Raw genomic sequence first — 26,035 nt, 5'->3', positions numbered from 1 at the left:
ACCAATCTAATTTGTTTTTATGAAGATGTGAGTTGAAGCCTTGTGTGGTGTCCCGGTCATTGCTCTTCCTCTTTGCTCCGGCGCTCCTGACGAGGAAGGACCTGTACAGCTATCTCCCGCAGTGAGTTAGGCCCGAGCCTTGCGGCAATGGCTGATCGAGTCTAAATTGAGAGTGTATAAATCCCTAAGCACTCTGCATGATCACCGGACCTTATCTATCCCCTAAATCCAGACGGATCTGCAAATATTACCTCAAATTCAGAGACTGTATCTAAAAGTCAAGGTCCGCAACAACTGTCAGTCATTGCACTATATAGAGACTGTATTCCTGAGACTGTTATTGTGCATTGGATGTACCGCAAGCCTTTCAGTAAAGTTTGTTCAAGTTCAAGTACCTTGTGGACCTTCAGTCATTTTGTATATGCACCTATCGTTACTGGGAAGGGCGGCGATAGGCCAGAGAATGACCTCAGCATACTAGCCCTCAGCCTGGCATCACGAACTATAGGGTTAACATTAACCCCTCATTTACCGAAACAACACCCCTACACCCCCCAAGGGCTACCACAAAGCCTTTTTGGTGTTGCACGAACAGGATACGGGTTTGTGCCTACTACAGTTGCCACTAGTGAAAGTGTACTCCCCCCCAGAAAACGAACTTTGTTCATGTACTGTGACTTATACTCCGGAGTAAGGGGTTGCGCACACGGTGCTGTGTGGAGGAGGTGTGCATGTAAAGTAAGCGGGAGGCGAATAGTACAGCGGAGCTGCAAGTTAGCGCAGGACATCCCTGCGCACGTGATCCATAGACTCCGCCCACCGAAGCTCTCGGTGCCGCAGCGGCCATTTTGTTGGAGTCTAGTGCCAGAAACCAACAAAGAGAGACAGTTCAGTGCGAGAAAAGGCGCAGAGTGCGACAATGGGCTAGAAGCCGGAACAGTACGGGACTCTGAGACATCAGATTGCCGAATTGAAGTGCTATATAGAGTTGCTTCAGCTGCTTATCAACGCAATCAAATTTCAATTAAAGGCTGTTGAGTTTCAGGTCACCGCTCTCAAATTTGAAATCTACACTCTCAAGTTCCAGATTAGAGAACAACTGCGTATCTCTTTGGGACCTAGGAATTCAAGATCTATTTAAAGGGCCAGCATACCAAATACAGAGATGTCAGAACCTGCAGCCCCACAGTCCCCATCTGAACAGCAAGGGGGCGATGCTCCAGTGGCCCCACCAATGGGGTCTCCACCTCAAGTCAGAAGGGTGTTGCCGCGTTCACCAACACTTTCTACCTCACAAAGACGTGCTCTACCTGTGATTCCAGCAAGACCTCCATCACAGGCGGAGCAGGACCCAGCAAGTCCACATTCAGTCTCTCTCTATGTGTTGGGAGCCCCTGTTGCTGCACCTGTCTTCTTGGGGAATCCTGTGCTTCCCACCTACAATGGTGACCCTTTTACATTAAGAGACTTTAAAGAAAAATTCTACAGCCTCTTTGGATTTTATGCACTCACCCCTCATCAACAGATACAGCTGCTTCTGGGACAGCTCCAGGGACCCGCCTTGGAAGAACTTCGCACCTGGCCAGCGGCTGATAAAGCTACAGTGGGACAGATTTTTGAAGGACTTTTTCAAGTGTTTGAATCTCATTCTCCCTCGGAGGTACGCCTCCGACTCTATGAACGGTGCCAGAAGCCAGGTGAGACTCTCCGAGCATGTGCAGTAGCTTTTCAGAGCGCATTAGAGGCGGTACAGAAGTTGGACAGCATCACACCCAATCAGGACAATCGAGTACTGATGGACCGGTTTATAGAAGGGGCACTGAACAAATGGGACAAGGCCCAACTTAGGATGCTGGCCGTGCAAAATCCCAACATGGCTTTCCCAGCTTTTAAGAGACTCGTGGTTAAAGTAATAGAGTCGGGACCTCAGACAGAAGAGACTAGTGTCCCCGCTACCGAATCTCTGGGGCCCGCGCCCCAGCCGCCTGTCCCTTCTCAATCTGCCCCGCCAACACCTTCTTCTAGCCCTTGGATAGCGGACTTACAAGACATTAAACAGGACACTGAACAGTTAGTCAAGGCCTTTAAAGAAATGGCTGTATGGCCAAATGCTTCTAGATCTGCAACACCACCACCTAAGAAGGCTGACCCTCGTCCTGTTGGTGCCCTTGGTACCCCTCCTGTAAGACCACCTGGGAGTCAGAGACCCGTCTGTAGCTATTGTAAAAAGAATGGACACTGGAAGAGCCAATGCTGGGCTTTAAACGGGCATCCCCTGGGGTCGAGGACCGCACCCCAGGAGTAGAGGCTGAAGGTCCAGAATCAACCAGCGACAAGAAGGTACTGTCTATGTATGTAGCTTCTTGTCCTTATGTACAGGTTATGATTGAAGGTATCCGGTTACAAGCTCTGATAGATACGGGGTCTCAGGTATCCACTATTCCGCAGGAGTTTTTCTAAAGGACTGGGGCCCAAAAAGGTTGTGTGGCCCTCAGGAAGCGGAGTTTAGAGTAATTGCAGGGAACGGGAAACCAGTACCCAGGCATGGTTACTGGGAGCCCACGGTGCAGGTGGGAAAACATGTGTTAGGAAGGCAGGGTGTGATTGTCAGCAATGTTAGGGATGAGGGGGCAGCTGATTTCATTTATGAATATTATGAGGCACTGTTATGATGACATTGTCTGTGCACTGCATGCATCTCTCCCTCACCTGTCATCCCCAGGCCGGCGAGCTGCCCAACACCACCTCAAAATCCTCCAAGCAGAACAGAAGTTCGTGAATCATCAAGGAGAAATCTGTCGAGTAAGGATTCAAGATATCCAAGCCGTTAGTCTACAACCACAGACGCAGACAGTTATTTGGTGCCGTGCCCGACCCGGGGTGAAAAATCAAGATTACCAAGCGCTCTTGGAACCCCTTCTACTGGAAGATTGTCCCTTGGTGCGAGCCGCTAGAAGCCTGGTAACCGTACGTAATGGGAACGTTCCAATGAGACTTATTAATCTCTCTCAAGTTGCGGTCCAACTACCCAAGTATACCCCAGTGGCTACTCTACACCATTTAGACTTCAGAGATGTGGTCTTGAAGTCACAAGTGGTTCAACGAGGACCTGACCAGAATTCTGCGGAACCTTGGTGGAGCCAACTACAGATAGGAGGCGAAGATACCCCCAAGGAACAGGTGGAAGGAGTCATCCAGGTCGCTAAGAAATATCAAGAAGCTTTCAGCAAGTTCTCCACAGACTTTGGCAGCACCACCATGATCAAACATAGGATTCTCACTGGAGACAATCCACCCATTAAAGAGAGACATCGCCCTGTGGCTCCTGGGATGTATCAGACCATAAAGAAAATGCACGTGGAGATGAAAGAGGCTGATGTCATTCAGGAAAGCCAGAGTCCTTGGGCTGCACCTTTTGCCCTGGTGAAGAAAAAAGATGGAACTATCCGCTTTTGCGTGGATTACCGGAAGTTGAACAACATAACTCATAAGGATGCCTATCCTCTCCCTCGCATCGAAGAATCCTTGACTGCGTTTTGGTCGGCCGCCTATTTTTCCACACTGGATCTGACGAGCGGCTACTGGCAGGTGCCAATGGCAGAAGAGGATAGAGAGAAGACCACATTTGTGACCCCTATGGGTCTCTTCGAGTTCAAAAGTATGCCCTTTGGACTGTGCAATGCACCAGCTACTTTCCAACGTCTAATGGAGCAATGCTTGGGGCATCTTAACTTCCAAAGTGTTCTGTTGTATTTAGATAACGTCATCGTCTATTCTAGGACATATCAGGAACACCTGGATCACCTGAAAGTTTTCCAAGTCCTTATCCAACATGGACTCAAGGTAAAACCTTTCAAATGTCACTTGTTAAAGCCACAAATGCACTATCTGGGACATGTCGTCAGTGCTCAAGGAGTCCAGCCTTATCCAGACAAAGTGAGTGCTGTGAAAGAGTGGCCTACACTCAGGAGGGTGCGAGACGTCCGAAGTTTCCTGGGGTTTGCTGGATATTACCGGCGCTTCATCCCCCATTTCGCTCAAATTGCTGGACCCTTGACCGAATTACTGAGAGGGACTGCCCGGGATAATTATAATGGGAGGCTTCCCATACAGTTGGCCGAAGAACAAGAAGATGCCTTTCGAGCCCTGAAGTACCTCCTCACGGAACCCCCTATATTGGCGTATCCTGACTACAGCCTGCCATTCCATTTTTACACAGACGCTAGCTTTGAAGGTCTGGGGGCGGTCTTATCTCAAGTGCAAGATGGCAAAGAGAGGGTGATTGCCTATGCCAGCCGGCATCTTCGAGGTGCTGAGAAGAATGATGCCAACTATAGCTCCTTCAAGCTGGAGCTCCTGGCCCTGGTCTGGGCCATTACTGAGAAGTTTAAGGACTATCTGGCTGCTACTCCCTTCACGGTCTACACTGATAACAACCCCTTGGCCCATTTGAACACTTCTAAGTTGGGAGCTCTTGAACAGTGTTGGGCCTCTTGGTTGTCCAACTATGATTTCAACGTTAAGTATCGCAGCGGAAAAAGCAATGTTAATGCGGATGTACTTTCTCGCATGGCCCCGGGAGAAGCACCTCCTGCTGAAGATGTGTGGGAAGATGTGGAAATGCCTCCCTTCTACCGAAGGTTCGTGAGCCGGAGTGCTCTAACTGCCCAGGCGGGTGACGGACCTGAATCTCCTTAAGTCCCTGAAGATCTGTCCACCTGGAAGACACTACAGGATGAAAGCAGGGTTATCGGGGACCTCCTAGACTATTGCCTCCACAAGAAAGTGCCTACTCGGGTGCGCAAGGCCCACAGGGACTTCGAATTAAAGTGGTTGTGGTGGCAGAGAAATCGCCTGTTCCTGCACAATGAGCTGGTTTACCGAAATTCCCTGGACCCAGTTTACGGAGACCGCATACACCAGATTGTGGTTCCCAGATGAGATGCAGCCATGGTCCTGAATGCCTATCATGATCAATCCAGACACTTTGGGGTCCATAAGACAGAGATCACCGTCAGAAGGAGATTTTACTGGATTGGGATGCGGGGAGACATCGAGAAATGGTGTGCCGAGTGCTCCGTGTGCAATGTGATAAAGAACCCACCAGAGGGACGCAAGAGCCCCTTTGCATCCCATCTGTACAGAAAGGCCAAATCAAATTTTTGCCTTGGATCATTTGAAGCTGGCCCCCACTCGATCTGGCTATTGTCATGCTCTAACTATGGTGGATCATTATTTCAAGTGGGTGGTCGTGGTCCCTGTCAAGGATCTTACCACCAAGACTGCTGCTCAGCTCTTCTATCGACATTGGATCCAACCTCTGGGGTGTCCCGAATCGGTCCTCACGGATCGGGGAACCGCCTTTGAAGCCCAGTTGTTCCAGGAACTTTGCCTGTTGCATGATTGCAAGAAGCTCTGGACAATGGCCTACCATCCCCAAGGGAATGGGTTCTGCGAGAGGATCATTCAATTGTTCATCCAGATGCTCAGAGCTGCCTCTGTCTCAAAGCACAAAGAGTGGCCTCAGCTGTTGCCTGAACTTCTGGAAATTTACAACAATACTGTCCACTGCTCTAAGGGGTATACACCCTTTTTCCTGATGATGGGCCGACACGGCCAATTGCCAAAGGATCGAACCTTAGGAATACAGGCACCTTTCAATAATTCTCCTCAGGCTTCCCAAGGTTGGGTGTCAGAGCATCAACGAAGAATTGAGGAGAAGAAAATGGGTGAAGTTCATGAACGCCAGCAGAAAGATTATAATCGACATGCTTCGGCTCAGCCCTTGCAGCTTAAAGAGAAAGTGTGGCTCAGAAAATTTCCTAGAGCCCATAAATTGGACTCCTTGTGGGAAATGGAACCATACACCATTACTGTGGTTCCTTATCCTGAAACGGATGTGTACGTGATACAAAAAGAAGGGTTCGAGCCACAGGTGGTCCACCGGAATAGGATAAAAGTGTGCCTGAAAGAAGATATGCTTGGCCCATCTCCTCCTACTCCTCCTGATCCTCCAGCTACTTCTTCTCCACCTCCACCAAGGCCAATGAGAGAATATGTGCCGGGAGAAGGAATTCATCCCACTATGGACGTTCCTTTGTTCCCATCTCAGCAGCCTACCATGTATTGTGGTATACCGTTCCCAGCTCCATCCAGCCAACCGCTACTGGTTGCACCACCCAGTCAGTTGCCAGTAGCTGTTGCTCCCTGTCAACCTCCATTGGTTGCTACACCCAACATCAGTCCTGCTCCATTTACTGCTCCAGATATTGATGCCACTACTCCACCTGTCTTAAGAGAACCCCTCAGTTCAACCGAAGATGTTGCTTCTGTTTCCAGCCCTCCAGCTGGTCCCTCGGGGACAAAAGTTCTTGAAGGATCCTCAAGTGAAGTAACTCCTGATGACTCAGAGGTGGTCTCAAAGGGCTACACAGGGCAAACTACCCATAAGGTACCAGGACTCACATTTAGTACCTACACACATAGTACCTTTGATAACCCACTTCAATGCTCTGCCAATCACTTTTCAATACCCTAGATTACAAACTTAAATGTACTACCTCAAGTTTCTCTAGTACATACATCAAAATAAATAACTCACTTAAGAAAACACTTAGGAATTGTAGCATTTTGATACCCAATTTCTGCCACTGTTAGGTACACTTCTTCTCTTTCATTGCGTATGTGAGATGCTTTGCCTGGCCAGTAGGTGCTCTTGCTAAAATAGGATTAAACACGTAATTCTAAGAATAACCTAGTTAGGTTGTTTTGAAAGTGCTCTAGGGGTAAGTAGCGTGTAGGCGATAGACCCTAGCAGCCACCCTTACTGTGACCTAGCTTCCGGCTAGCCAGTATAACCTTATGTGTACTTACAGGTAACTCATTGTTGGCAAAGAAATAAAATGTGTGAGATAATAAAGTTGTCTAGTCAGCTTGACGCTAAAGATATATAGAGCTGAACTAATGTCTAGATAGTCTCATGTATAGAGAGTTATACTAATGTTCAGTTTAGCCTCCAAGAATGTGTAGAGAGCTACTAAAATGTCTTAGGAGCTAGAAACTACATGTCAGATAGCTTCCTAATTGTCTAGTAAGCTTAGAATGTATAGTAGGCTTAATGAAAATGTCTAAGAAGCTAGAAACTAAAGGATAGATAGCTTTGTTAATGTATAGATAGCATTCATGTCTAGATAGCACCAATGTCTAGATAGATTTCTATTGTCTAGTCCAGATACTAGTAAGAGTATCAGAGAATGTAAATGTGTTCAATGTTTACTTAGGATGTATAGCAAATTTATAGATCATCCTGTTCTAGTCCTAGTCCCTCTGTCTTAGGGGACAGGCGTCAAGGTCGACTTATCTTAAGTAAGGGGGTTTGTGGTGTCCCGGTACCGCATCCTATCCGGTACCTGCGTATGTGGGTCCCCTTAGCCAGAGTCCCTAGGACATTGGGGTCCCCATTGTCTAGTTCACCCCTGGTCACCTCTCATCTAGATAGTTATTGAGCCAATGGTTTATTTAGGATGCATGTAAATATGATTGTATAAATGTCTATAAATAGTTAATTACCTGGAGAACAAAGAAAAACAGGTAAGGCACAGTGGAGGACTTATAGTCCGAAGTGGGTGCACAGGCTCCAAGGGTCCGACTCAAGATCCCATATGACTGAAGAATGCAAGGAAGAAGCGGCACTCCAGGGATTATAATCCAAGAAATAATTTAATCACCCATCAGTGAGATGCAACATTTTGATCCACAATCCGGATCTTTATCAAGCATGGTGATAAAGTGTAACAAGCCAGTATTTATATGGTATCACATGATGACATCATATCCTTCAGAGGGTGTGGCCACCCATGTAAACACAAACTAATTAATAATATAATGCATAATCAACATAAAATAATACATAGTCCACCAGACCTAGTGTTAATGTAATCATGCACCTAATATATACACTGAAAATCCACCTATATAAGTGTATGTGATAAGATTTCTGACTTCCGATATCCAACTGTCCGGTCCCCTTCACTTACCACCATATCCGGAACGTCATTACCGGAAACATGCGGCCTGTGTTTGTACACAAACACTCTGCGCAGAAGCGGATGGCCGCTCGCGATCGCGACGGGCCGCTGCTATGCGCCCGCATAGTCAGCAGACAAGTCACATGATCACAATCACATGACTGTGTACTACCTCAAGTTTCTCTAGTACATACATCAAAATAAATATCTCACTTAAGAAAACACTTAGGAATTGTAGCATTTTGATACCCAATTTCTGCCACTGTTAGGTACACTTCTTCTTCTCTTTCATTGCGTGTGTGAGATGCTCTGCCTGGCCAGTAGGTGCTCTTGCTAATATAGGATTAAACACGTAATTCTAAGAATAACCTAGTTAGGTTGTTTTGAAAGTGCTCTAGAGGGTTAGTAGCGTGTAGCCGATAGACCCTAGCAGCCACCCTTACTGTGACCTAGCTTCGTCTAGCCAGTATAACCTTATGTGTACTTACAGGTAACTTATCGTTGGCAAAGAAATAAAATGTGTGAGATAATAAAGTTGTCTAGTCAGCTTGACGCTAAAGATATATAGAGCTGAACTAATGTCTAGATAGTCTCATGTATAGAGAGTTATACTAATGTTCAGTTTAGCCTCCAAGAATGTGTAGACGGGCCGCCACTATTCGCCCGCATAGTCAGCAGACAAGTCACATGATCACAATCACATGACTATGCGGTCATGTGATTGTGATCATGTGACTTGTCTGCTGACTATGCGGGCGAATAGCGGCGGCCCGTTGCGATCGCGAGCGGCCATCCGCATCTGCGCAGAGTGTTTGTGTACAAACACAGGCCGCATGTTTCCGGTAATGACGTTCCGGATATGGTGGTAAGTGAAGGGGACCGGAAAGTTGGATATCGGAGGTCAGAAATCTTATCACATACACTTATATAGGTGGATTTTCACTGTATATATTAGGTGCATGATTACATTAACACTAGGTCTGGTGGACTATGTATTATTTTATGTTGATTAAGCATTATATTCTTAATTAGTTTGTGTTTACATGGGTGGCCACACCCTCTGAAGGATATGATGTCATCATGTGATACCATATAAATACTGGCTTGTTACACTTTATCACCATGCTTGATAAAGATCCGGATTGTGGATCGAAACATTGCATCTCACTGATGGGTGAATAAATTATTTCTTGGATTATAATCCCTGGAGTGCCGTTTCTTCCTTGCATTCTTTAGTTCATTACCTGTGTGCAGCGTGGCAGTACCTGCGGGTCACGTGATCAGGAAAACTCTATGGTTTTTGCTTTAGAACCTTTGGAGGTTCCTGTGACGTATTCTACCCATCACTCCTTGTAACGGTGAGTGACAGTTACTGGGACCAATCCAAAACTGCCTTGCCCCTGCCAATATAAGGGAGCGGCGGCCATTGCTCTTCCCCTTTGCTCCTGCGCTCCTGACGAGGAAGGACCTGTACAGCTATCTCCCGCAGTGAGTTAGGTCCGAGCCTTGTGGCAATGGCTGATCGAGTCTAAAATGAGAGTGTATCAATCCCTAAGCACTCTGCATAATCACCGGACCTTATCTATCCCCTAAATCCGGACGGATCTGCAAATATTACCCTAAATTCAGAGACTGTATCTAAAAGTCAAGGTCCGCAACAACTGTCAGTCATTGCACTATATAGAGACTGTATTCCTGAGACTGTTATTGTGCATTGGATGTCCCGCAAGCCTTTCAGTAAAGTTTGTTCAAGTTCAACTACCTTGTGGACCTTCAGTCATTTTGTATATGCACCTATCGTTACTGGGAAGGGCGGCGATAGGTCGGAGAATTACCTCAGCATACTAGCCCTCAGCCTGGTGTCACGAACTATAGGGTTAACATTAACCCCTCATTTACCGAAACAACACCCCAACTACCATACACCCCCCAAGGGCCACCACACTTGACAGAGGAATGGCTGTGCATATAGTGTTTCTGAATTTTGCTAAAGCATTTGATACTGTCCCTCACAGACGTCCGACAGGTAAGTTAAGGTCTTTGGGTTTGTAAACTTTAGTTTGTAACTAGATTAAACACTGGCTCATGGATCATACCCAGAGAGTGGTGGTCAATGATTCGTACTCTGATTGGTCCCCGGTTATTAGTGGTGTACCCCAAGGTTCAGTACCGGGCCCACTGTTGTTTAATTTATTTATCAATGATATAGAGGATGGCATTAACTGCTCTGTTTCTATCTTTGCAGATGACACCAAGCTTTGTAGCACGGTACAGTCTATAGAGGATGTGTATAGGTTACAAGATGACTTGGATAGACTAAGTGTCTGGGCATCCACTTGGCAAATTAGGTTCAATATGGATAAATGTAAAGTTATGCATCTGGGTACTAATAACATGCATGCGTCGTATGTCTTAGGGGGGATTAAACTGGCAGAGTCACTGGTAGAGAAGGATCTGGGTGTACTTGTAGATCACAGACTACAGAATAGCATGCAATGTCAGGCTGCTGCTTCAAGGCCGCAGGATATTGTCATGTATAAAAAGAGGCATGGACTCGAGGGACAGGGACATAATACTCCCCCTTTATAACGCATTGGTACGGCCTCACCTGGAATATGCTGTTCAGTTTTGGGCACCAGTCCATAAAAGGGACACTGTGGAGCTGGAAAGGGTGCAGAGACGTGTGACTAAACTAATATGGGGCATGGAACATCTTAGCTATGAGGAGCGATTAAAGGAGTTACAATTGTTTAGTCTTGAGAAGAGACGTTTAAGGGGGGATATGATAAATGAATATAAGTATATTAATGGCCCATACAAAAAATATGGAGAAAAACTGTTCCAGGTTAAACCCCCCCAAAGAACGAGGGGGCACTCCCTCCGTCTGGAGAAGAAAAGGTTTAGTCTCAAGGGGCGACACGCCTTCTTTACCATAAGAACTGTGAATTTATGAAACAGTCTACCTCAGGAACTGGTCACAGCAGGAAAATTTAACAGCTTTAAAACAGGGTTAAATACATTCCTGGAACAAAATAACATTAATGCTTATGAAGAAATATAAAATCCCTACCCCAATATCGCGCCACACCCCTACCCTTCAATTCTCTGGTTGAACTTGATGGACGTATGTCTTTTTTCAACCGTACTAACTAACTATGTAACACGGATGCTTGGAGCTTCTGTGTTCGTGACATCCTGCCACGCCCCCTCCATTATTGTCTATGGGAGGAGACGTGACAGCTAGTATGTAGCCTTCACGCCTTCTTCCATAGACATGAACGAAGGCGGGTGTCCTGTCATCCGGCATAGATCGGAATTCGCTCCGTGCACCAGATTTAATGTGCCAGTAGCATGAGGAGACTACATGGCGGCACAGTGACACAGCCTGGAGGTGGCAGCAGCATTAGGAGATCATAATCTGGCAGAATGACACAGCCTGGAGTTGGCGGCAGCAAGAGAAGACCATATAGTAGCTGAATGACACAGCCTGAAGGTGGCGGCAGCATGAGGAGACCATATAGTGGCTGATTGACTCAGCGTGGAGGTGGCGAAAGCATGAGGAGACCATATAGTGGCTGTATGACACAGCCTGGAGTTGGCCACAGTAAGAGGAGACCATATAGTGGCTGAATGATACAGCCTGGAGTTGGCGGTAGCATGAGGAGAACATATGGTGGCAGAATGAGACAGCCTAGAGGTGGCATCAGCATGAGGAGAACATGTGGTGGCAGAAAGAGACAGCCTGGAGCAGGCATCAACATAGGAGAACATATGGTGATAGAATGAGACAGCCTGGAGCTGGCATCAGCATGGGAAGAACATATGTACCTACTGGAGGTCAGTACACTCAGCTTAAAACTGTATAAGGTTACAGAAACAAGGGTGTAGCTTTGGCTGGCCTTTCACAGTAACTAGGCCCAAATTAGTTTTTCAGGAAAAAAAAAAAAACACACCACATAGGTGTACCTACAGTTTACACTTATGATAGCTGGACACCATGCTCACCATAACTGGCCCTTGTTAGCTTTACAGCTGTTGTACAAACAACTGCAGCAGTACAGAATCGCTGTGTAGTAGAGCCCAGTACAGTACTATTAGGCACTAATAGCAGGTGACAATGGCTTTTACTGCTCTGCCTAAGCTTTAGAGTTGCTGTACACCCCACTGCAGCAGTGGAGTTGCTGTGTATTACACCAAAAGTGTACTTCCCCTCTCTGTCTCTCTCTGTCAGTGCTTTTATGCAGTGATTTGGGCTTGTGGTGAATCGCTGCTGTAAAGCTGTTTTTCTGTGCAACACAGACAATGCTCTCTCTCCCCCTGCAGTGAAACGCTCTTTCTGAATTAAAACGCTGATTTGAATGGTCGCAATATGGCTGCCGATTATATAAGGCTGTGAAATCATGGGGGTGGCTGGCTGCTGAAAGGCTGCATGTGATTCAGGGTCATCCCGCCTTGCCGCCTTCCCAGAGTTCCTTGCCCCATGTCCTCATATGAGGATCCGCCATTTAGATGCCCTGAAGTCTGGACTGCACTAAATGGAGTTTAATGAAGCGATTTGTGTGATCAAATCATGGCGATATTCGGATTCGTTGTGAAGCAAATTTTTCCTGACATCCGTAACGAATTTGGATTAGATTCGTCCCTTTCATCCCTAGTGACTTGTTTTAAGCACAGAATCCCCATCCCAGCCCCCCCCCCACACACACACACACACACAAAAACACGCACATTGACTGTTGCTTAGTGACAGCTGTGGGACTTATGCATTTTCCATACCTGAAATCAGTTTTTCTTTACCTCGATTTGCTTACCTTGCCCTCCTACACATCTCTCTTGCCTCAAAAGGAAACCATATCCCTGGTGGCATCGCACCAAATAAAGCTTCTGTGGTTGGTAGGGTAAGGAAGATGTATCAGCAAATGCTATGCTTGGTTTTATGCCACAAGATTCATACATGGCCCAGGCAGATGATTCTAGAACTAAGAGGACTGCACGAGAACCACTTTGCTGTAACTGTAAAGGACAAGAGTAAAATATATTTTATATACATATTTAGAATATGTTTACACCTGTATAATAGTTCCCTTTTGAAATGGAAACCACAGAACAATGCAAAAGCAGTCTTACAAAAGATAACAGTGTTTTGTGACAATAGTTTTGTAAAGTGTACCTATCAGTTAAACACTGTTTTTCTTAGAAGGAGAAGTCCCATGCCTAGAAGTACAGAAAAACTTATCCACAGAATGAGGGATACGTTTTAGATTGCGGGGGGTCCGACCGATGTGGCACCCCGCAATTTACTGTACAGAGCCTCAGCTCTCCCCCAGAATGGTGTGTCACGACCCTCGCCCTGTGGATAGGGGATATGTTTTTTTGTACTTCCAGGCATGGGACTTCTTTAAATCAGTAGTGTATGCAAAGGTAATACATTCCGTAAATTGTGAGTTTTTCCAGCAAATCAGCATGATTTTAAAACAAATTTTTCATGGCCATTGGCTGTAAAAATATACTGCATTTCACAATCATTTTAAAAACTGTGACCATTTGTGTTAATGCCATATGACAGAGAGATTTCAATCCAAAGGTATGCAAGGAGCTATGAAATGGTTCCAAATCTATACTTCACTTCAACAAGAAAGATGGGTGGACTGAGAACTCATGAGACCCAAAGGCATGTGCGAACCACACTTGTATAGATGCCTTACCCACATACAATAAAATTGATTTAAATAAATTTGATAAAAATGTATTTGATTTAAATAAATCTTTTAATACAGTACTATATACTGACCCACATATGAATTTATACTATATACAGGCCCCTTATATTGTATGAATTTATACCAAATACTGGCCCCAATTATGAATGTATACTATATACTCACCAAACATATGAATTTATACTACTTACTGAACCCACAATCAAATAGTTCCACGGCCAGAGCACCAAAAACGGAGGCCCTGGTTTGGGAGAACAAATAAATCTACAGCTTTGAATTAAACCAGAGCCTTCAAATTGGTGCTATGACCGTGAAACTTTTTGCCTTGTGAATTTCTGGAGTGGCCCTCCACATGGTTGCCTGCACAGCGGATGAGTCCAGTTCTGTCTTCCACCCTCTTTGCCTACTGACCCCACTTATACAGTACAAGTATCATACACACATACAGAATTAATTACACATACATTTGCATATTACACACACAGATAATTGTACTTACATTTTAGAGAAGCTAGCTCGGAGCAGTGTATAAAGGCTCCTTAGTGGGGTAATGTATGTAGCAGAGGGTCAGGCTGTGAGCCCCTCAGGGCTGCAAACACACCTCCCTCCCCCCCCCACCCTCTCTCATCACAAGAACTAAACATTAAAGGGCTAGGTAGCTACTTTTTAGGGAAGCCAGAGCCTCACCTGCCCTAAGGGGAAGGGAGAGGGGGTGTTTAGGGCCTCTTTAACTGGCACTAGCAAGGTGACTTACGTCTAGACCAACAGGCACCATAGCAGCTAATGGGGGTCCCCAATGGGGAAAAAGCACGTTCCAGCTCTTGAAGTGCAGTTAAAATGAAGAACACTTTATTGGAGCATGTTCAGGAACATATGGGCAGGATACAAACCACTGACGTGTTTCAGATCAAACTTGATCCTTACAAATGGCTAACTATATACAAAAAGAACAAGCATATATAGCTATGCAAGGTCACGTGCAAGTGACATCACACATAATTAAAATACCTAAAAAGAAGGATACTTACAAAACATGGAAAACTGGATCTACTTCTACATGATATAGCACACTGTCAAAGGCAGTACACAGGGAAATACACTGCTCAAAAAGTAAAGGGAACACTAAAACAACACAATATAACTTCAAGTCAATCACAGTTCTGTGAAATCACACACTGATTGACAATCAATTTCATATGCTGTTGTGCAAACGGAACAGACAACAGGGGGAAATTATAGGCAATTAGCAAGACATCACCAATTAATGAGTGGTTCTGCAGTTGGTGACCACGGAACACTTATCAGTTCCTATGCTTCCTTGCTGATGTTTTGGTCACTTTTGAATGCTAGCTGTGCTTTCACTCTAGTGGTAGAATGAGACGGAGTCTACAACCCACACAAGTTGCTCAGGTAGTGCAGCTCATCCCGGATGGCACATCAATGCGATCTGTGGCAATAAGGTTTGCTGTGTCTGTCAGCGTAGTGTCCAGAGCATGGAGACGCTACCAGGAGACAGGCCAGTACATCAGGAGACATGAAGGAGGCCGTAGGAGGGCAACAACCCAGCAGCAGGACCGCTACCTCCGCCTTTGTGCAAGGAGGAGCAGGAGGAGCACTGCCAGAGCCCTGCAAAATGACCTCCAGCAGGCCACAAATGTGCATGTGTCCACTCAAACGGTCAGAAACAGACTCCATGAGAGTGATATGAGGACCCAAAGTCCACAGGTGGGGGTTGTGCTTACAGCCCAACACCGTGCAGTATGTTTGGCAATTGCCATTGAACACCAAGATTGGCAAATTCGCCTCTGGCGCCCTGTGCTCTTCAAAGATGAATGAAAACATAAATGCGTCCCTGAGGGTCTTAGGGTAATGTAATACTAAACAACCTTTAAGGGGTTGCCCCTCGCGGGGATAAACCCTTACTAGATACCCTCCCCTAAAAGACCTTTATTGTTATTTATAATATAAAAAATTAACCCCTTCTAAGGCCCCAAAATGTCATGTCATGCCATGTCATGGCACGGAAGCGGTTCGAGGCCATTTGGCAATGCCTGCTTTACGCAGATAATGCGGTATGTCCACCCCGAAGTGATCCCACCTATGACCGGCTTTACACAGCGAGGCCGGTCATCGATCACTTTGGGGCCAAATTTTTGGAGGCCTATGTACCGCTTAGGGAGCTCTCTGTAGATGAGTCTCTCATCAGTTTTAAGGGGAGACTCATCTTCCGCCAGTATATTCCCTCGAAGCGGGCACGATATGGCGTGAAGCTATATAAACTTTGTGAGAGTACCTCCGGGTACACTCTCAAGTTTAGGGTGTATGAGGGACGAGATTCCCGTAATGAACCCCCAGATTGTTCCCCCACTCGTTTGGGACCTTATGTACCCATTGCTGGATTAGGGTTACCACGTGTACGTGGACAACTTTAATACCAGCATCCCTCTCTTCACATCCCTTGCCGCCAGATCGACGTCCGCTTGTGGGACCGTGCGGAAGAATCAGAGAGGCCTCCCTCTAAATTTTGTTCAGACACCTATGCCCAAGGGTGAGTCCCGTGCCCTTACCCATGAAAACCTGTTGCTGGTCAAGTATAAGGATAAGAGGGATGTCCTTATGCTGACCACCATTCCTGGTAACGGCAGGTCACCTGTCCCTGTGCGAGGTACCACAACAACGGTCCTCAAGCCCGATTGTATTCTGGACTACAATCGGTATATGGGGGAGTTGATCTTTCTGATCAAATCCTGAAGCCATATAACGCCATGCGGAAAACACGTGTATGGAACAAGAAAGTTGCGGTCTACTTGGTACAGGTTTCCATGTACAACTCTTTTGTACTGTACCAGAACGCTGGCAACACAGGGACATACCTTCAGTTCCAAGAAGAAGTCCTAAAGGTCCTGATCTTTGGCGACCGGGAAAGAGCAGGCCGGACTTCCCAAGGAACTGAAGTTGTAGGTGCCAGGATCGTCCCAGGCCAACACTTTCCAGGTGAGGTCCCCCACACTGGAAAGAAGGGACGATCCCAGAAAAAATGCAGAGTGTGTAACAGGAGGGGGATTCGGAAGGACACCACCTATCAATGTGACACTTGCCCTGATCATCCAGGCCTCGGCATTAAAAACTGCTTCAGGGAGTATCACACTTCCATGCAGTACTAAATTTTCCCTTTTCATAAAAATTTTCCATAATTTGACCCCAATGTACAAAGTCCAGAGTACATTCCAAGTTTTAACCCCCATAAAACCACTAAATTGCCCAAAAAACTCTCATAAAAAAAACAAAAACTGATAAGGACATTTTATGTTGCCTCAAATGCGCAGCGCTCTCTCTCCACCTGAGCGGGGTGCGCATTTGAGGCAACAGGTTAGGGACGACCACACACATCACATTCCCAGAATGATGATTCAGAGCATAGGGTTTGGGGTGGGCATATTTTTTAGTTTTGGCTATGCTCTGGGTCATCATTCTGGGAACATAACCTGTTTTATCCTTTAATGTCCCACTGTACCCCTTGTTAGTTATTAGTGTACCCCATATAATGCCCCTTGAGGGGGGGGGGTCCCACTGTTCTGGCTCCATAGGCAGAAGCTCAAGGCCCCTGACTGCCCTCCTGTTCCGCCGTGACCAGTGTGCACCCGGAGATCCGTTTTATGCCCAGATATGAGGTATGTCCTTTTTCCAAAGAAATGTATTTACAAATAAATTTTTTTTTGCTTTTCTTGCAGTAAATGTGACATGCCCCCCCCCCCCATTTCAGCAAAATTATCAAATGTGACTCCTTCTCTTCTGAGCATTGTAGCGCTCCTGCAGTGCATTTGACGTCCACTTATGTGGTAACTCCATACTCAGAAGAGATGGGGTTACAAATTTTGGGGGGTATTTTCTACTATTAACCCCTGCAAAAATGTGAAATTTGGGGGAAACACACATTTTAGTGACATTTTATTAAATTTTTTTACATATGCAAAAGTAGTAAACCCCTGTGGGGTATTAAGGCTCACTTTATTCCATGTTACATTCCTCAAGGGGTCTAGTTTCCAAAATGGTATGCCATGTGATTTTTTTTGCTGTTCTGGCATCATAGGGGCTTCCTAAATGAGACATGCTCCCCGAGCAAAATTTGCTCTCAAAAAATCAAAAATGACTCCTTCTCTTCTGAGCATTGTAGTTTGCCCGTAGTGCACTTCAGGTCAACTTATGGGGTACCTCCATACTCAGAAGAGATGAGGTTACAAATTTTGGGGGGTATTTTCTCCTATTAACCCTTGAAAAAAATGTGAAATTTGGGGGGAAACACATTTTGGTGAAAAAAATAATATTTTTTTTACATATGCAAAAGTCGTGAAACCCCTGTGGGGTATTAAGGCTCACTTTATTCCTTGTTACGTTCCTCAAGGGGTCTTGTTTCCAAAATGGTATGCCATGTGTTTTTTTTTTGCTGTTCTGGCACCATAGGGGCTTCCTAAATGAGACATGCTCCCCGAGCAAAATTTGCTCTCAAAAAGCCAAATATGACTCCTTCTCTTCTGAGCATTGTAGTTTGCCCGTAGTGCACTTCAGGTCAACTTATGGGGTACCTCCATACTCAGAAGAGATGGGGTTACAAATTTTGGGGGGCATTTTCTCCTATTACTCCTTGTAAAAATTAAAAATTTGGGGGAAAACTAGCGTTTGAGTGAAAAAAAAAATGTACACATCCAACTTTAACGTAAAGTCGTCAAACACCTGTGGAGTGTTAAGGCTCACTGGACGCCTTGTTACGTTCCTTGAGGGGCGTAGTTTCCAAAATAGTATGCCATGTGTTTTTTTTTTGCTGTTCTGGCACCATAGGGGCTTCCTAAATGGGACATGCCCCCCAAAAAACATTTCAGAAAAACTCTCCAAAATCCCACTGTCGCTCCTTCCCTTATGAGCCCTCTACTGCGCCCGCCGAACACTTGACATACACATATGAGGTATTTCCTCACTCGAGAGAAATTGGGTTACACATTTTAAGAAAAATTTTCTCTTTTTACCCCTTGAAAAATGCAAAAACTGGGTTTACAAGAACATGCGAGTGTAAAAAATGAAGATTTAGAATTTTCTCCTTCAACTTGCTGCTATTCCTGTGAAATGAATACTTTGATGGGTGCAGTTTTTATAATGGGGTCATTCATGGGGTATTTCTAATAAGAAGGCCCCTCAAATCCACTTCAAATCCTAACTGGTCCCTGAAAAAATCCGATTTTGAAAATTTTGTGAAAAATCGGAAAATTGCTGCTGAACTTTGAAGCCCTCTGATGTCTTTAATGATGATCTTTATGATGCAAACATAAAGTAGAGATATTGTATATGTGAATCAATATATAATTTATTTGGAATATTAATTTTCCTTATAAGCAGAGAGCTTCAAAGTTAAAAAAATTCAAAATGTTCAATTTTTTCATACATTTTTTGCATTTTTCACCAAGAAATGATACAAGTATCGACAAAATTTTACCGCTAACATAAAGTAGAATATGTCATGAAAAAACAATCTCGGAATCAGAATGAAAGGTAAAAGCATCCCAGAGTTATTAATGCTTGAAGTGACAGTGGTCAGATGTTAAGGTATATTTGGGCTGGGTCCTTAAGGGGTTAAAGGTTTTAAACCTAGTATGATTAAAGTTCGAGTGATATACAGTACATAATAAAGATCCTCCACTGTATCAGTTAGGACTTTGTGAACAGTTACTTGTAGCAAGATAGTGCAGCAGATGTATCCAAACTGAAATTGAAAGTTATTGGTGCACAGTAGTGTTGAGCGGCATAGGCCATATTCGAATTCACGAATATTCGCGAATATATGGACGAATATTCGTCATATATTCGCGAATATTCGCATATTCGTTATATTCTCGTTTTATTTTCGCATATGCGAATATTCGCGTATGCGAAAATTAACATAAGTGAACATTGGCATATACAAAATTAACACACGCGTAAATTCGCATACGCGAAAATTAGCATATGCTAATTTTCGCATATGCGAATCTTCGTATGTGCGAATTTTCGCACGCCAGTCTCACACAGTAGTATTACAGCCTTCTTTACACCACACAAGCTGGAAGCAGAGAGGGATGATCACTGTGATGTGTACTGGGAAGAAAAAAAACAACAAAAAAAACAAAACGAATATTCGTAATTACGAATATATAGCGCTATATTCGCGAAATTCGCGAATTCGCGAATATGCGATATTCGCAAAAAATATTCGAATTGCGAATATTCGCGAGCAACACTAGTGCACAGCACCGCTCACCGCTTCTGCTGATGCACTCCGATATTCGGTGCGGTCCTTCTCCTTCCCGGGCTGGTACAGCTCGGCAGCTGGCCTGATGGATGAGCCTGGGATCTCCCTGCGCTGGCTTTGGAACTGGATACCGGGAGCTGGCAAATGCCGTAAAGCCGGTGTGATGCGCTGGGGGGGCCCCGGGGGGAGGCTGCACTTTGGTGGTCTGGAGGCTGGCACAGATCTGCGTCTGGCCCGTAGGTGGTAACGGCAAGTGCAGGTGAGCGGTGGATGCGCTGGAAGGCAGGTGGAGCAGTTGCAATTGAATTTTAGCTGGTTGGAGGTGGGCTGAGTATCTTCAATGTAGGTATAGTGCCAAATGCGTTTCGGGGTGTCCCCTTCTTCAGTGGCTGTATATTTATAATACATTATAAGGAGAAGGAAAGTGGAATCCCGGTTCCACAAAGAAGCGGTGCTTAGTAGCGCTTTTATACAAAATAATGCCCTCCAAAATACACTGGCGAATCAAATTGCGCTAATCAATATACATCCTATTTACATGCACATATCAATAATCAATCATATATATAAATGTTAAAAAGATTAAAAGAATTCCCGCTGGGAAAAAAAGCTTCTGCTTTGGGAGTTGTTGTTTTGCAACAGCTGGAGGCTCCATTTTGGAAACAGTGGTGTACCAGCCGTTTTTCATTTTTATTGGGAAGGGGAGGAGTTCCGAGCTGCCGCGCAAAATTTACTGCATCGCAAACTTGCAGCCTGATACTCACTGTAAGCCCCCTGCCCATGTGAATGCACCCTGTACATTCACAGGGGGGGGACCTCCAGCTGTTGCAAAACTACAACTTCCAGCATGCACAGTCTACCAGTGCATGCTGGTAGTTTTAGTTTTGCAACAGCCGGAGGCACACAGGTTGGGAAACACTGAGTTAGGAAACAGACAATGTTTCCCAACCAGTGTGCCTCCAGTTGTTGCAAAACCACTACTCCCAAACATTCTCAGACATGCTGGAAGTAATAGTTTGGCAACATTTTTAGAGCCAGATGTTGCCGAACTACAACTCCCAGTATGTTTGGAGTTGTAGTTTTGCAACATCTGGAGGACTACAGTTTGCAGACCACTAATACAGTGGTTCCCAATCTGTGCCCTTCCAGATGTTGCAAAACTACAACTCCCAGTATGCCAAAACTGTCCAGGCATGCTGGGAGTTGTAGTTCTGCAACATCTGAAGGGCCAGATGTTACAGAACTACAACTCCCAGCATGCCTGGACAGTAAGGGCATGCAGAGGATGTGTAGTTTTGCAACATCTGGAAGGGCACAGTGGCCTCCAAACTGTGGACCTCCAGACGCTAAGTGCTGTCTGGGCATGCTGGGAGTTGTAGTATACAGGGTCCCATGTCGCTTTACGGTGACGTGCATTGCTGTAAAGGGCCCGACCGCGGCTGAAGAGGAACTCACCTGTCACCGCCGCCGCCGTCTTCATTGCCGGGATCCGGGTCTTCAGGGACGAGGTAAGTATCGGGGCCGGGCCCCAGCACTCCGCCATCCCCCACCGTGTCTTTCGGTCTTCCTCCCGTCCTCTCCGGACTTCCAGGGGCCGGGCAGGGCGGGAGGAAGTAACCGCCCCCCCTGTGATTGGTCGGTTAGCTAACCGACGGATCGCAGGGGATAGGAGGAGGTGGCAGGCTTGCTACCTCGCTTCTATACTTCAGCATGGTCCTGGCTGTCTGTGACAACCGGGATCATGTAAAATTACCTGGTGGTCGGGTCCCAGAGACCCGATCAGCCCGGTATCGCCGCAGATCGCAGGGGCGATTTCCCTTGTGATTTGCGACGATCACCGACATTGGGGGTGTGCATGGCCCCCCTCGGCATTTGCCCTGGATGCCTGCTGAAGCATTTAGCAGGCATCCGCTTCCGATCCCCACCTAGCGTGCGTCAGGGGCCGGAATTCTCCATAACGTATGCGTACGTCATGGGTCCTTAAGTACCAGTTTGTCATGACGTATGTGTACGTCAAGGGATTAATATAATTAAAAATTATTTGCATTGATGGTGCGGTCTGTGCAAGGGTCCTGCACAGCCCACATTTTATATTTACTAATTAAAGTTATATAATCAAATACTATCACTTAGCCTGTAATATTATTATATATTATTATATTTCTATTTATTTCATTTTATAGTCATACACATTAATTATCACACAATATCTATATTTTAACATATATCATGGATTTTCATACAGAACACTACCATATGTGTATCTAGAGGTCTGTATTTCCATATATTCTTTCTATTTTATTCATTCTTGATACGTAGGGTTAACGTGTAACATACAGTACCTCGATACACAGTCCTTTCTTCATAGTGTGAGCCCCCCACTTCCATTTAATTTTTAGTTGTATTGGTGGATGGACTAAGGGTGAGTATATCATTTCTATATTAGTATTAGGGTGTCCGAAGTAGTCTGTACTGGGTTTTACAATATTGTAATATTTTTAATTATTTGCTTATTCCAGGAACGCTACATATGTAAAGTCCTCATTTAGCCCATATGGACTTTTACTTTTAAGGCGGTAGATCCATCTTGCCTCTTCTTGTAATAGTAGCTTATCAATGTTCCCTTTTCTCGGGACTAGTTTCATTTGACATAGGCCCCAGAACTTAACAATGTCGGCTTTGTTCTCATGTGTGGTCTGTACGTGTCTTGCTAGGGGAGTATCTACCACTGTCCTTATTGTGCTAATATGTTTTCCAATCCGTTTTCTTAGTTCTTGTGTAGTTTTACCCACATATATCATTGGGCATGTACAGGTTGATATATAGATAATGTTTTGGCTACTGCAGTTATATTCCTTTCCATCTGTTGGATTTCTGAATTTCTTTATCCTTGGCATATGTTTACACATGGAGCAATACCCGCATGGGTAGGAGCCCATTGGTGGTTTCGGGATCCATGTCTCTCCACCTTCTTCCTCCTTCTTCTTATGGTGGCTATGTACCAGAATATCTTTGATGTTGGCTCCTCTTCGATAGGTAATGCTGGGTCTTTGACCAGTCACTTCTCCCAGATCCAGGTCCAATTTTATAACATGCCAATGGCGATTCAAGATGTGTGTAATCTGTGATGCATAACCATCAAAATTACCTATACACCTGATCGTTTTTGGTTTAGGATCTTTTTCTCTTTTCGGTCCCAATAGATAATTTCTTTCAAGGGACCTGACCCGATTATATGTTCTTCTCATTTGTTTCTTGGGATAGCCTCTCTCTATGAAGCGTTGCATCAGGTTCTGACTCTCTAGTTTGAAATTCTCTTCCTCCAAGCAGTTCCTCTTTGCCCGGAGGTATTGTCCGTACATTATGCTCTTCTTTAGTGGGCCAGGGTGCCAACTGTCCCACCAGAGTAAACTGTTGGCCGCCGTCGGTTTCCTATAAATATTCGTTTGTATCTTCTGGTTGTCATCTATATATATTGTTATGTCCAGGAAATTAATGCTTCTACCTCCTTCTTCCAGTGTAAATCGCATACCTATATCGTTATTGTTGAGGTAGGAAAAAAAATCTCTAAATAGTGTTAAATCTCCATCCCAAAAAATCAAAATGTCATCAATATACCTCCCCCAAAATAAAATGTGCTCCGTGTAGTGTTGAGTGTTCTCACCAAAAACAAAAGTGCGCTCCCACCACCTCAAAAATAAATTAACAAAAGAAGGTGCACACGTGGTTCCCATAGCGGTACCCTTTACCTGCCTGTAGAGGGTACCACCAAAAAGAAAGAAATTGTGAGTAAGAATGAAATCCAAAAGTTTAGTGACAAAATTATTATGCCTCTGAAAGTGCGTGCTCCGTGTGGCTAAAAAAGTGCTCACTGCCGTGAGCACTCCCAATGTGTGTGTGTGTTCAATATTGCGGTAAAGGCTTTCTACGTCGAGGTTCATTAATCTGAAGATACTGCCTAGTAGGGTCACTCGGTAATATGTTATATGTTTCCCAGTCATTTAGCAGCCTGTATACCATGTCCTCATATGCTGATTTGTCTAGTAAAACAATATTGCCACCTTTATCCGAACGTTTTATTATCAATTCTTCGTTCTTTTGCAGGTGTTTCAATGCGGTTTGCTCCTCCATGGTAAGGTTTGAATAGATAAGATGGCTTTGTGGTCTTATTTTTTGGATGTCTATTGTCATTAGGTCGACAAATGTTGCAATATTGGGAAACTGTGATAGTGAGGGTGTCATTATTGACCTCGGCTTCAAATCTGTGAAGGGTGCATTAACAGTAATTTCACTGCCCTCAGTCTCAGTTAGTAAATCGAATAGGGTCTCCACTGTTATGGAGTCTCTATAATCCGATTCACTCCTAGCATTCTAACTGTGCAGGTGCCACTTGTGTAATGCCAGCTTCCTGGCGAACAGGTTAATGTCCTTCACCCACCCAAAGTCATCAAATCTGGATGTAGGGGTGAAGGACAAACCTCTAAGTAAAAGCTTCCTTTCTGCATTCGATAGTACATGCGATGATAGATTAACCCCTTGGGGACGGAGCCCATTATGACCCTAAGGACGGGAGCATTTTTTGCACATCTGACCACTGTCACTTTAAGCATTAATAACTCTGGGATGCTTTTACTTATAAATTTGATTCCGAGACAGTTTTTTCGTGACATATTCTACTTTATGTTAGTGGTAAATTTTCGTCGATACTTGCATCATTTCTTGGTGAGAATTTCAAAAATTTGATGAAAAATTTTAAAATTTTGCATTTTTCTAACTTTGAAGCTCTCTGCTTGTAAGGAAAATAGACATTCCAAATAAATAATATTTTGATTCACATATACAAGATGTCTACTTTATGTTTCCATCATAAAGTTGACATGTTTTTACTTTTGGAAAACATCAGAGGGCTTTAAAGTTCAGCAGCAATTTTCCACTTTTTCGCAAAATTTTCAACGTTTTTCAGGGACCAGTTCAGGTTTGAAGTTGATTTGAAGGGTCTTCCTATTAGAAATACCCCATAAATTACCCCATTATAAAAACTGCACCCCTCAAAGTATTCAAAATGACATTCAGTAAGTGTGTTAACCATTTAGGTGTTTCACAGGAATAGCAGCAAAGTGAAGGAGAAAATTCAAAATCTTAATTTTTTACACTCGCATGTTCTTGTAGACCCAGTTTTTGAATTTTTGCAAGGGGTAAAAGGAAAAAAATCCTCTTCAAATTTGTAACCCAATTTCTCTCGAGTAAGAAAATACCTCATATGTGTATCTCAAGTGTTTGTCGGGCGCAGTAGAGGGCTCAGAAGGGAAGGAGCAACAATGGGATTTTGGAGAGTGAGATTTTCTGAAATGGTTTTTGGGGGGCATGTCCCATTTAGGAAGCCCCTATGGTGCCAGGACAGCAAACCCCCCCCCCCTACCTTCGCACACTATTATGGAAAATACACCCCTCAAGGAATGTAACCAGGGGTACGGTGAGCCTTAACACCCCACAGGTGTTTGACAGTCGGATGTGTATATGAAAAAAAAATGTTCACTAAAATGCTGGTTTTTCCCCAAATTTTACTTTTTTACAAGGGGTAATAGGAGAAAATGCCCCCCAAAATTTATAACCCCATTTCTTCTGAGTATGGAAATACCCCATGTTTGGACGTCAAGTGCACTACGAGCGAACTACACTGCTCAGAAGAGAAGAAGCGCCATTGAGCTTTTAGAGAGATAATTTGTTTGGAATCGAAGTCGGGGGCCATGTGCATTTACAAAGCCCCCCGTGGTGCCAGAACAGTGGACCCCCCCCCCCACATGTGACCCCATTTTGGAAACTACACCCCTTACAGAATTTAATAAGGGGTGCAGTGAGCATTTACACCTTACTGGCATTTGACAGATCTTTGGAACAGTGGGCTGTGCAAACAAAAAAATTAAATTTTTCATTTTCACTGACCACTGTTCCAAAAATCTGTCAGACACCTGTGGGGCGTAAATGCTCACTATACCCCTTATTAAATTACG

The 26,035-nt window shown here is 44.7% G+C and overlaps 1 protein-coding gene across 4 annotated transcripts in view; it reads right to left on the bottom strand.

Annotated features, from left to right (window-relative positions):
* The window catches only part of NHERF4 (NHERF family PDZ scaffold protein 4), an 818,185-nt gene that overhangs the window by 178,997 nt on the left and 613,153 nt on the right, over window positions 1-26,035 (bottom strand). For all 4 annotated transcript variants that reach the window (XM_056543464.1, XM_056543466.1, XM_056543465.1 and 1 more), the window contains one exon: window positions 12,839-13,040. In XM_056543464.1, coding sequence (XP_056399439.1) covers window positions 12,839-13,040 — 202 coding nt within the window. The remainder of the gene's footprint in view (window positions 1-12,838; window positions 13,041-26,035) is intronic.

This window comes from Hyla sarda, chromosome 10 (assembly GCF_029499605.1).
Source record: "Hyla sarda isolate aHylSar1 chromosome 10, aHylSar1.hap1, whole genome shotgun sequence".
Classification (NCBI taxonomy): Eukaryota; Metazoa; Chordata; class Amphibia; order Anura; family Hylidae; genus Hyla; species Hyla sarda.
The sequence above is the reverse complement of the archived record's forward strand: the minus strand, read 5'-3'. Positions and strand labels throughout refer to the sequence as shown.